The sequence below is a fragment of the Dromaius novaehollandiae genome, chromosome 1 (genome assembly GCF_036370855.1).
Source record: "Dromaius novaehollandiae isolate bDroNov1 chromosome 1, bDroNov1.hap1, whole genome shotgun sequence".
NCBI lineage: Eukaryota > Metazoa > Chordata > Aves > Casuariiformes > Dromaiidae > Dromaius > Dromaius novaehollandiae.
Genome location: NC_088098.1, coordinates 24,321,829 through 24,333,703, shown reverse-complemented (window position 1 = coordinate 24,333,703; position 11,875 = coordinate 24,321,829). Strand labels below are relative to the sequence as shown.

The 11,875-nt window shown below is 39.7% G+C and overlaps 1 protein-coding gene across 3 annotated transcripts in view; it reads left to right on the top strand.

Moving 5' to 3' along the window:
- Positions 1-4: 4 nt before the first annotated feature.
- The window catches only part of CAPZA2 (capping actin protein of muscle Z-line subunit alpha 2), a 33,387-nt gene continuing 21,516 nt past the window's right edge, over positions 5-11,875 (top strand). For 2 of the 3 annotated variants that reach the window (XM_026097350.2, XM_026097349.2), the window contains exon 1: positions 7-161. In XM_026097350.2, coding sequence (XP_025953135.2) covers positions 123-161 — 39 coding nt within the window. In that variant the 5' untranslated portion in view covers positions 7-122. Of the gene's footprint in view, positions 162-11,875 lie in introns of all 3 variants that reach the window. The other variant, XM_064507375.1, reaches the window with a different exon arrangement.

Sequence of the window (11,875 nt, the reverse complement as noted above, 5' to 3'; positions counted from 1 at the left end):
TGCGTAGTGACACCGCCTCCCCAGCGCGCCGGAGCGGGGGGAGCGGGCCCCGCCCTTCCTGCCTGGGAGGGAGGAGACGGGGGCGGCAGCCGGAGCGGCGCTGCTGGGAGCCAGACGGAAAGATGGCGGACCTGGAGGAGCAGCTGTCTGATGAGGAGAAGGTAGGGGCAGGCGGCGGGATGCTGCGCCGCGGCCGAGCCGGGGCGCCCTTTTGTCCCCTCACTGCCCGGGCCATGAGGCCGCGGGGCTAGCTCGGCCCTCGCCGTTGGGGGTCGCCGGCAGCCGCCGCGTTTCGTATTTTTAGCTTCTCCCTGTGCCCGGGCCTGTCAGTCAGGGGGCGGGAGGAGGGTCGGCGGGGGCAGGGCCGCGCCGGGCAGCCCCCGCCGCTCCTTGTACGGTGCGAGCCCGGCGGGCAGGAGCCGGGCCCGGCGGGGGCGGTTCCGGTGTCCGGCGGCGGCCGGCCGAGAGGGCAGCGGAGCGGAGCCGCCGGCCCTGCCGCGCAGCGGGCACGGTGACGGGCGGCGGGGTGCGCGGGGACCGCAGCGATGGGGGGAGAAGCCACGCAGGGACCGTCCCCTCCCGCGCTTCCCGCTCCCGCCGCGCCGGTGCCAGCTGGCTGCCCGGGCGGCAGCGCTGCTCTCCCCGCGGCGGGCTAAGGCCGCGGTGCGGCCGTGCCCTCGCGCACCCGCCGCGGTCTCCGGGAGGAGCTGGGATGCGGGAGGTCCGGGAGAGGAGGAAGGGGGGTGGGGACGGGCAAAGCTTTTTTACTTCCTCTTGAGAGAGGCAGCAATTGGGGAAGCCTGAGGTCGGGGAGCAGGCGGTTTGCACTAACGAGCTGTGTGCAGTCTCCGTGTGGCTATCGGAAACTTCTTAAAGACAGATTTTCCTGAAAATCCTCTCCGAGTGGGGTGTCTGGTAAGACCCCAGTTATCGCTGCTCCGTATCTTCTGTGGGATCCAGGCTCATAGCAGCTGCCTGCTTCAGAGCTAGGGTGTGGTGGCTGTGCAGATGATGGTGCACTGCCCCTGTCTTTATGTAACACACAGTGTCATTCATATCTGATAAAAACATAGGTTTATATGGCTGTGGAAGCTGCTGAGATGATTTAAATGTGGGAGGCATTACCAAAATGGTGTTTGAAACTTCTCTGAAGTTAGAAGAAGAATGTTTGAAATGTCTAACTGGTGGTGATGGCACAGCAGGCTTTCTGCATGTTTGAGGTTAACAGGGCCACGTTTTGGAACAAGAGATGCACTGATGTGCTAAGAGATGCATAGCTCCGGGATCTCACTGTCTCTTCCCAGCAAGAGGCTTTAAAACTATGTCCTGCTCTATGTAATTCACATTCAAATACCACCTCTGTGTTGGTACAAGAAGTTATGTAAGCAAGAAGTATGTGTGGTAGTCTGTTATTTTGTCCTGTAAGAACTTCTACAAAATAACTCTGATGCACTGTGTTGTGGATAGGAGTATGCTTGAAAAAACTTTGTCTAAAAGTTAATTTGTGGTACTATAAGATACAGTGACAGCTTTATTTTGCCTCTGTATAAGCTGAGAAGCACTGCCCATGCTTCTGTGACTGATATAGTTAAGTACTGGACTTTCTTCTATCCATTAATTCCAGTTTCTTTTTTCCCCCAAAATGAGCGCAAACGTTCTAGAGTCTCTTTCTGCCTCAGCCTAAGCGAATGGAATCTGCATTTTTCCACTGTACACTTAAGCTGGCCTCCTTGTAGAGCGGCTGGAGACTGGCAAAGGAGATATTTTGTCTCATATGTATTCTCTAAGTGGGATCTTTCCTACCCTTTGGTCCAGCCTTAGCTTAATGTGTTTTGCTGCCTCATCTTAAAAGAAAGCAGAGGTGCAGTGCTTTCATATCCGTTTTAAAGTTTTAGCAACTCAGAGGCCTTGTTTTTTATTCTCTTTTCCCCCCCGATCCTGCTAAATGCAACTTTCCTGCCTCTTCTTATTTTTCTTTCCCTTTTTTCAGTAATGATGCTGTTAATTCCTTTGTCCGCTTCAGTCGCATATAAAATTGATTGTCCTACGTGATTGGAATTTTCCAAGCCTGGCAGTCTCTTTTATTGGCTAATAAAACAAAGATGGGTAATGCTGCAAACTCTTGCAAAAGCAGGCAAATGTCCATGCAGATCTTGTGATACCTAAAGATTTTCAATTTCCATAGGAGAGATACTTGCCTTAATTTGAGTTAATGTGAACATTTTAGAAGGTGTATCAGATTTAATGTATTTATCCATTCTAAAACAAGTGTTCGCTGTGTACTGCAACTCCCACCCAGTGCTCAGAAAGACTAGGGTCCCCAAAGTGTTGTGGACTTGCTTATAGCCTTGTTTATGTTTACACATCGTCACTAAACTTATTTTGGATAGCCTTTTATTAATCTATTTGAAAGCACTGGTATATTGAAGTTGTGCCTTTTTTTTTTTTTAACAGTGAAAGGCGATATTGCTTAAAAGCTTTAATCATTTTCTGATGGTATTAAACTGAAATCTACATTATTGTGTGCTATAAATGGATTAAACAAAGACAAATACTCAGTTTACAGTAAAGCCTTTTTTTTTTTTTTTTTTTTTTTTTTTTTTTTTTTTGCTGAAAGTTACCATAATCTTAAGTGGACAGATTTGCCCCCTACTAGGCTACTAAACAAGCACTACAAAAGGAAAGAAATTTAGAAGTACATATTCTTACTGCATGTTTTGGAGATCTTGAACCAATTTTCTTCAGTTTGCCTAACTTCTCATGTCTTAATTGACACTTATTATGAATGATACAACAAATGTTTTTGAATGACTGAACACGTATTAGCTAGACAAGTTTTAATTCCACTTTTACTGAGCTAAAAAAATCTGCTGGATAGCTTTTGAAAAGCACATCCTTCTCACCCATCCAGCTGGGAGTATAATGTAAATTTAGGAGTAGAGGTAGATAGACAAATGTTCATTTTTCAGCAGCAACAAACCACGCTGATCCTCTCTACGCTTATCTCCCCATGATATGAAACAGATGAATATCGAGTCTGACTTTGTTGATTTTGGTAATATAGGTAGTCTTGATAGAAACTTAACGCAGGTCAAAACTGCTGAAATTTGGGAAGGGAAGAAGGTGAATAAGAATACCAGAACTTTTACTGTACCAGACTTGTAAATAAGACATCAAGTGACCTAGTGACAGCACAAGTTCCGAAAGGTCCCAGATTCATGTTTTGCTTCATGTATAGTCAATAGTTTTAAGTGTTGTAAAAGCAGTAATTCCATCTTGCAGGGGCTATACCTCCCTATTACTATCTAATAGTTAGTTCAAGATGACAGTATTTAGTATCAGTTCTAACATAATTCAGGTTTAAAACCTACAGGTGTTGACATAATTGAGAATACAAAAAAATAGAGCATGAATTGGAATAGCGAAAGAAATTGTCAAAAGAGTACTATGGTTCAGGTAAAGAAGGTCTAACAGCAAGGAAGGAGAAGAGCCAGTGTCCAAAATGAATATAATTTTATTGTGCAAGACCTGCATAACTGCTTTTGAACCCAGTTTTGTTCTTTAGGTTCAAGCTTAGCATGAGAACTTGAAATTTTGCTCATCTTTCTAGGTGGTGAGGATAAAATTGAAAAAGCTTATTTTTTTTTTAACTAAACCCAACTAAAATTAATGTTCTGAAGAAATATTTCTGGTAAATAAAGCATGTAAGATTTGTGTAAAATGGAAGATCTGAAGTTGGGCCATTGCCAGTGAAAGTTACTGGCTTACTGTTCAGAACTAGAGATTTTCCAGTGCTGAAAACAGTGTCTGTGAGACGCAATGCTTTGTAGTTGTTTTATTCACTTAGGTCACTGAAAGTTCAGAAGCTTTTAGATAGTTGGTAAAACATAAATATATGTTTGGCTTTTCAGTTTATAAATAAAAATGAGATGTGAGAGGTGGAAACCTTGATGGCCTGACCTCTTAAGGGATATGGCTGTGGGAAATCATCACTTCTGTTCCCTTCCTATGGGTAATGCATCCTCTCTTAACAAGTCTTGAATGCACAATCTGTGTATTTATGCAGCATACTTAAAGTGGTTTTGTTAAAGCTTGGTAAGAATTTTTGCAGTTTAATTGTATTCCAGTTTCTGTGCAAATTGTTTTCCTACCTGTATCTATGTCAAACTGAAATTGTTTTTGTGATCATATTAGTGCGTATGTAAAAGCTACAATTTATCCCCATGAACATAAGCAATGATGAGTGGAAGCTACTGCTTTTAGTCTTAAAGTTACATTTATTAACATGTAAATGTTCGTTAGCAAATAAAGCACTAATGCAAAACAAGACTAAAATCATTTAAATTATAGGTAAAACTAGTGATCTCAGTCCATTTCGGTGATTTGCCAGGATGTGTTTGCTTTACTGTTTTTTTTTAATTCTTTTTTTAAATGTGCTTTGTAGAGAGCAGTATTCATGGTAGTTGCATCGCTGTGTTGATATCAAGATAAAGCCTGAGAAAATCAGGATACCTTCTGTTTAGGAGAGAAACGGGAAAATACCGATAGGAAAGGGTAACATCTTCCCCTCCCCACCCCGTGCAAAATAGTTTTCACATTCTTTAAAATGCTCAATATATAAATATGGGAACATGGTTTGAAAAAGGAACCACAACTCCCTCAGTAAGGTTATGTCTCAGTAGTTCCAATTGTTTTGGGGAGGAGTATTGACTCAGGCAGAGTTTAACAACAGGTCAGCATACTGTGATCATACTGAAACTTCTGATGACGAAGTAGGGTCCCATTTGCAAAAATGAACCAGCATTGTTTCCAAGTATTTCTTGTAGTACTGGGTAGCTTTGTGACTTAGATTTTTAGGTTTGGATGCCTAGTTTAAGTAATAAAGGTGGGTGTCTTACACCAGCAAAACTTTGTAGTGTAGTTTTGTCAGATCGTTCAGGGAAATTTCATGTCTTCTGGCAGTCCTTTGAGATGAAACAGTCTATGACAGTAAAATGCATTCTTTTGTGTGTATCACTTTATGTTTTCAAACATTAGTGTACTGACAGCAGAACCCATTTTGCAGGTACAAATCACATTTTCAGTAAGGGGGGTTCTGGTTTGGTGGTTTCCTTAATGCTAACATAAACCTTTTTCCTGAAACTGCTTTAGAGGCATTAGCAGGCTTGTTTTGACAAAATTTGTCATTTGCTTAATGAAAGATGTAATAAATATGTTCTATCCTATCCATATGTTCTGAACAATTAATTTTTGAAAAGATCTGAAATTCTGATTTCTGGAATTACCCTAGATGAGATGTGGAGAGTATAGATGATCAGGAACAAAATATCCTAGAGTATGAATAGGATTTGAAAAACCTCCTCTTGGTATAATTGCAGTGTGATTTGTAACTTAAAGTTTTGCCAGTGTTCATAATGTACTTTTTTGTAGTTCATCAGTGTGTACTTTGTTTTTTATCTAAAGGAGTAACTTTGCTAATGTGTCTAGTGGGGGGCCTTGTGAACCATCCGGGTCTTGTTATCCTTATGCTCAGAATGGGCCTGGAAGTACTGTAGCAGGTTCAGATAACAGGTTGAAAAATCTTTAATACAGTGAAATCTTTAATAAAGTGAAATAACTTAGTTAATGTTTGAGCATATCTTCTGTTTAATTACCACATTTTCATAGCTGTCTTATTGTCAAAGTTAATGTTTTTTGATGAGTAAAACATAACAGAAGTTGAGTGAAGGGAGTTGTTTTTACAAATGGGAGGTTGGGCTTAATGGCTGGACTTCAAATTCGGATAAAGTTTTGAGTCAATTCTCTGATAAGAATGAGGAAGTTGGGCGTGCTTTTCAGACTGATATGGAAGTCAGTCTGAGTATAGTCTTAGTATAGCAGTCTTCCCAAGATCAAGATTTTTATGTACCTAGCTGAGGTATGATAGTGTTTTGACTTGGGTTGGAAACGAATTGCTTTTTTCTTTTTCTTTTCTTTCTTTCTTTTTTTTTTTTTTTTTTTTTAGGCATGCACAAATACGCTTGAGATAGGACAGAACAGAAATTTTAATCATTTTGTCTGCTGGAAAATGAGAAAATAGTGTTCAGCATTGGCTGAAAAATTGGTCATGTACTGTATGTAAAACTGCAAATAGCTTTGTGTATTTGTGGAATCATATAGGCTGAAAGATACCTCTGGAGGTGATCCAACTGCTGCCTGACCAAAGCAGGCCAACTTAGATCAGGTTGCTTTGGGACTCGCCCTTTGAGTTTTGAATATCTCCAAGGATTGGAATTCCACAACTTCTCTGAGTAACCTATTCCAGTGTTTGATTAACTTCATGGTCCAAATTTTTTCCTAATATTTAATTGGAGCTTCTCTTGTTACAACTTGTGTCCATTTCTTCTTGTTCTATCACTGTGCACATTATTTCTTGACCACTTTAAAAAAAATTATCTGAAACTTGAAGATGAGTACGAATGAAACCTCATATTCCAGGTTTAAGACAGCGAGTGATTTCTAAAACTGCAGTTGATATTTTCTTTTATAACTAGCAGTCTGAAGAAAGTAGATAGTTACAAGTTATAATCCACAGATAAATATGTCATAAAGTGTTTGTAAAACAGCGTCACCTAAGCACTATCGAAAGCCCAGTTCTTGTTGCCTTCTTGCTTGCAGAACTCTTGTGAAAGGTTGCTACTCGGGAAACCTCATAGTTTAAATAAGATAAGCAAAATGAACCAAAAATGGAGAATAGAACAGATTATTGGCAAATAGAGCAATAGCACCAGAAACAATGATTTGTGATAGAGAAGATAAGGTTCCATTGCCCACCAAAAGATTCATCAGCCTGTAATTCTGCTGTGAAATATCATCTTTGGTTGATTTTAATATTGGCAGCCAAAGAGGAATGGGATAGGAAATCTTGCTGCATTATTTAGCAAAGCAATGTATTTTTCCTCTGATAGCTCAATGTAGTACTGAGTTCCAGTATTACATCCTGAAAATTCCAGTTTCTGAAAATGAGGTTTAAAAAAATGTGAGCTGATTAAGCAACTTTTTTCACCATATGAGCATTTTTTTTTTTTTACCATTGATTAACAAGCTTCTGAAATAGGAAGCATTTGAAATATTTTGCTCTTAATTTAAGAAAAAGTACTAAAACTTTCAAACTAATATGTAACTTTGAGAGAGTTTGATAGGTAATAGGTAACTTTGAGAATTTTAAGACATTAGAAATGCAGGGGGGGTTCAGTTAAGGTGGCACCCTGTTGTATGACTTTATTAAAGGAATTTTTCATAAAGCGAACTCTGATTTTGGTTCCTTTTCCCTCCTCACTGCTCTTGAATCCAGGCTTGATATGCTTGGAATAACTAATCATAACTAACAAACTTGGAGTACTACAAAGGATCATTGAAAAATTTAGCCTTTGTCATGGAAAAAATGCCTTCCAAACATGAACCAAGCTGTTGTTAGGCTGTAATAGATGTCACGTGCAAAGACTTTTGGGAGAGAGACATTTAGCTGCCGCATCTGAGGAGCGTGTATTGAACTGATGGAATATCTTGATTCTGTACATGTGAGATAACACTCTATCAGTTTTTTTCTTTGTGAATACTCAGTTACCCATACCTTATACCTTTTACTGCCCAAACAAAAGTTAGCACTTTTGGTGTGTGCTAAATGTAGAATTTGACGACTTTCTTAGTTTTCAGTGAATGACTCTTGGAAGGTTGATACCTTTATGCGTATTATCTGATGTCTGTCTGATCCATGAGTGACACATACAATTGCTTACCTTTATAATGGTTTGATGATTGATAACATTTAACAAGTTTATATCAGACCAATGAATGCGTTAGGCATTCTTCAAATCATTGGGGAGTTCTATTTAGCAAAGGGGAGTGGTAGTCTCTAGCTTATCTCCCAAACCAATATTTTAATTCCTGTGTTCGTTAGGGATTTGGGTTTTGATCCTATAATGGAATAGGAAGTACTGAAGAGTGGCTTTTGAAAATGGTTTGAGGTGTCAGCTATCTAAAAATACGAGTGTATTCTCCTGAGACTTGGACTTCATGCTAATTTATTGGACATCTCCCCTTTATCTTTTTCTTCATTTTTCTTTTGTTCTTTAAATCTAGGAAGTCCTTTGGAAGTTGACTGAAAGCACAATAAATGGACAAGAAAGCTGAATGTCTTTGTCTAAATTATGAGCATGAGGTGTTCTTAATCTCTGAAACAGCTCTGATATTTTTCCAGTTACTTTCCTGTATATGCTTGGGAAAAGGGCTATATTAATGACAAAAACCTGAAGTAAAAACACTAAAGAAGAGTGTTCTGTACTGCAAATTTGGGATATGTAGTGCCACTAAGAGTTTTAGAATAGCTTTCATATATATGTGGTTTTCTTGGCTTACTCCTTTTCCAGCTGACTACTGACAAGACATTTAGAGGCTTGCAGAGAAATATGACTGTTGAAAATTAATATATTGCAGTATATTAAACTTTCTCTATCATAATTACCAATAAAGTTTTGCCGTTCATAGCTTTTAGAAATTGATGGTGATATCAACCTGAAATTTCAGCTTCAGATCTTGATCTTTTAGAGTTTGCAACCAAAACACATTTGTTTCACTAAGTTGAGACTGATCCAGTTCTTCTATTATGTTTCTTAATTAAAATATTCAAATTGTGGGCATAAAAATGGGTCAGATCAGATCAAGTCGGTGGTAACAAAAGTAACTATGCAAAATGGCATGGGTGAGATTAATCTGCCATAACTATTTTTCTAGTTAGTCCTGTGTGTTATCCAGGTAACATCCTTTGCCTTCATACTTCTCAATACAATAACTTTCAAAAATCCTGTTTTTCTTTTCATCCTGCGTTCCCCCATCTTAATGATCTGGTATATAAAGCAATATTAGGTGTGGACTTTTATACTATTTAGATACACTGCTGTTGAGAGATCCAACAGTCAAAACAATCAACACCTTTCAAAATTGTTTTTTGAAAACAAGTCCCATTATCCTCACCAATTCAGATAGAATACAGCGGGAAAACCTCACATTGTGTAATATTTATTTTTTGTAATACTACTCCTAAGTGCTGGTACTGTTGCATACTATTAAATCCTTGTCTATTTAAAGCGTTTGTTCAATCCCATATATTATGGGGTTTTCATCCTCTGGAGTTATTTGGGTCATTAGCAGTCTCTCTTCTTTTTCTCTTTATGTTTACATTTTTATAGAATTTCAAGCTTGTTAAATTGGTTGAGCAAATATACATTCTACACACTTAGTGCAGTTTCCAACATTAATATGAAGGTGATGTCTGTTCAGTTCAGCCAAAGCCAGTAGGCATGGAATGCTCCACTCCTTTTGTATGCCACAGGACCACGTTTTTGCTGTGTTTTCCTCCTCAGCTATTGCAGAGGCAGAAGTGAATTGAATTGGTATGCTGTATTTTTCTGTTGAGCTTGGCAGCAAAGCACTTGCAATGCTGCTTTTCCTATTTCTTCCCTCTCTGCCAGATTTGCTGTTTTTGCTCCATGTTTGTGTGAGATGCTGCGTATATCAGAATGCTTCTTAGCTATACCCATGAGCATGGGTGAAGTTTCATGAGATGCTGAGAAGACAGTTCACTGTTAACACGGGATAATCCCTTTCCCAGACATGTTCTCAGTGCTTGTCTTGCCCTTTAAGGGATTGTTCATCTCACTAAACTGGTAGGAGAAAAAAGCAAAAATTATCTCAAGTCTTGTTGATTAGTGAAGTGAGTCGGTTGCTATGTTCCTGCCGCCTTGTACAGCTGATTTTAGTTGGTTCGGTTTACTTATCTGGATAGTCCGTAACTATACAAGCGCTGATGGTGCAAAGGAGTTTATAGAAATAGGTTGTGGGGCTTATTTGGGAGGAGTCAGGGAGATTATTACTTTTGGTGGCAGCAGCAGTGTAGTCCTAGATCAGTTAACGCCATTTGTGGAATACCCCCAGCTCTCTTATTTTTAAAAGATGTATTGTGATTGCTGGTGGAGCATCCTGGGAAGTAGTTAACCTAGGAATTTGATGAGCAATTGGAGCCGGTAAGTATCTAGGTCTCTGAAGGAGGCCATTTGCATTTTTGTAACGTTTTACAAATGTTGGAGTGTTTACAAACTCAGTACTTTCATGTTTGCAATATTGACAGATCATCAGGCGGTGGCTGGTTGAACCTTAGGCTGTGTGCCTTGGTGGGCTACATACATGAGTACAAAATGAGTTTTGACTGGCAACAGATGTCAGAGCAGTTCTGTTGTTCATTAGAAGGTGAAGCTGTATAATGAAAAATAATGGCTCAGCTGAACTCAACATGGTAGTTCGAGTCAAACTCAAAACTCACTAAAATACGAGAAGTCTTTTGTCTAATATTACTCCGGATATTACTAGCAGGATCTCTTGATGACTTGCATGTTGTTGTCAAAGATGTCAATATTGTCTGCGTGTGAATGATAGGGTCTTGAGAGAATCGAGACTTTTTCATCTCATTTGGATCAGCTTAATTATGTTAATATTTCCGTGACTATGGGCTAGTTGTGAGATGACACCGAAGCTGCCTGTAAATGGAATTGAGTGGGTCACAAGCCATTTGCCGAGCCATCAGCAGGAAGGTTTCCTAGAACCAGCAAGGAGAGTTGTGGCAGATGGCATGACAACCAGGAATTGCTCTTTACTGTTCTCAGAGCAGAACCAAAGAGCTCCTGTGTGCTAAATGTGATCTCTTGACTACTTCTTGCCACACGTATAGGTTGTTAACCTGCGAGTGTGAGATTCCTTTTATTTCATAAGGAAACAAGGGTTCTCACAGGAATCCAGAATATAAAAGACATGATACATGATGCTTTGCTCCTTCTATGACGCTTGCTAAATTCACTGATAAAAGTAACTTCTGAAAGAAGCTCTTCCTTTCCTTTTGATTAGCAACAAAGTTTTCTTGGCCTTCTAGAGTGGAAATGTATTGTGGATGTTTTCTATTGTATTTTTTCAGACTTTGTGCAGTTTTTATGTAACCAGGGCTTTTAATATGTACTTCACTATTTCACTTTTATTGCTCTAGAGCAATAAACTTTAATCTGGTATGAGTATACAGGAAGGGTGGGTCTCCCTGCTGCAGTGAGTTCACAGCTGAACCTAAAGCAAGTGATGAGTAGGAAAGAGTAAGGGCAAAGTTTGTGGTTTCACAGCATCATGCTTCCCAGCACCTTTTCCCGGCACAGTGTGGCTGCCGGGATGCAGCCATGATTCAGTAAAGTGTGTTTTAAGCTAAATTTCAGCTTTGGTGCCTCTTTTGTTGTTAGGTGTACCTTAGCTGATTATCGGGAAGGAGCATGTCTTAAAGCTGAACTGACGCTGTAGCGTGGTGTTGTGACAGCTGCTGCGGGTTTCGTGAGCACTTTTTCATTACCATATATAGGCATGTACATTGCAGAACGTCGGGCTTCTTCAACCAATGTCAGCTTCCGATTTGCCAGAAGCAGGAAGAGTGGTTTTGGGGTACTTCAAGTCACTGTGTTTAATGCCTTTAAAATAAAACAAACTTCATAGTGTCTTAATCTGGAAACAATAGATGAGTAGGATCTATCTATGTGTCAGATTGATGACATGCCTTGAAAGAAGACTAGATTGCAAAATAAAGGCAAAAGGATAGATACAAGGTATATTTATAGTAACTGACCCCATCCTGTAAATTACTGTCTCTGTGCTTGTGTAATCTGGTATCTGCAAATACTGTAGTAACTGACTGTAGTTATTTGTTGATAGACCAATTATTTTAATCTCCAGCAGAACAAAATCTGCATAATATCCACCCTGAGAGTATACAATAAACTTGTCCTTTTCTCCATCTTTTTTAAGAGTCTCA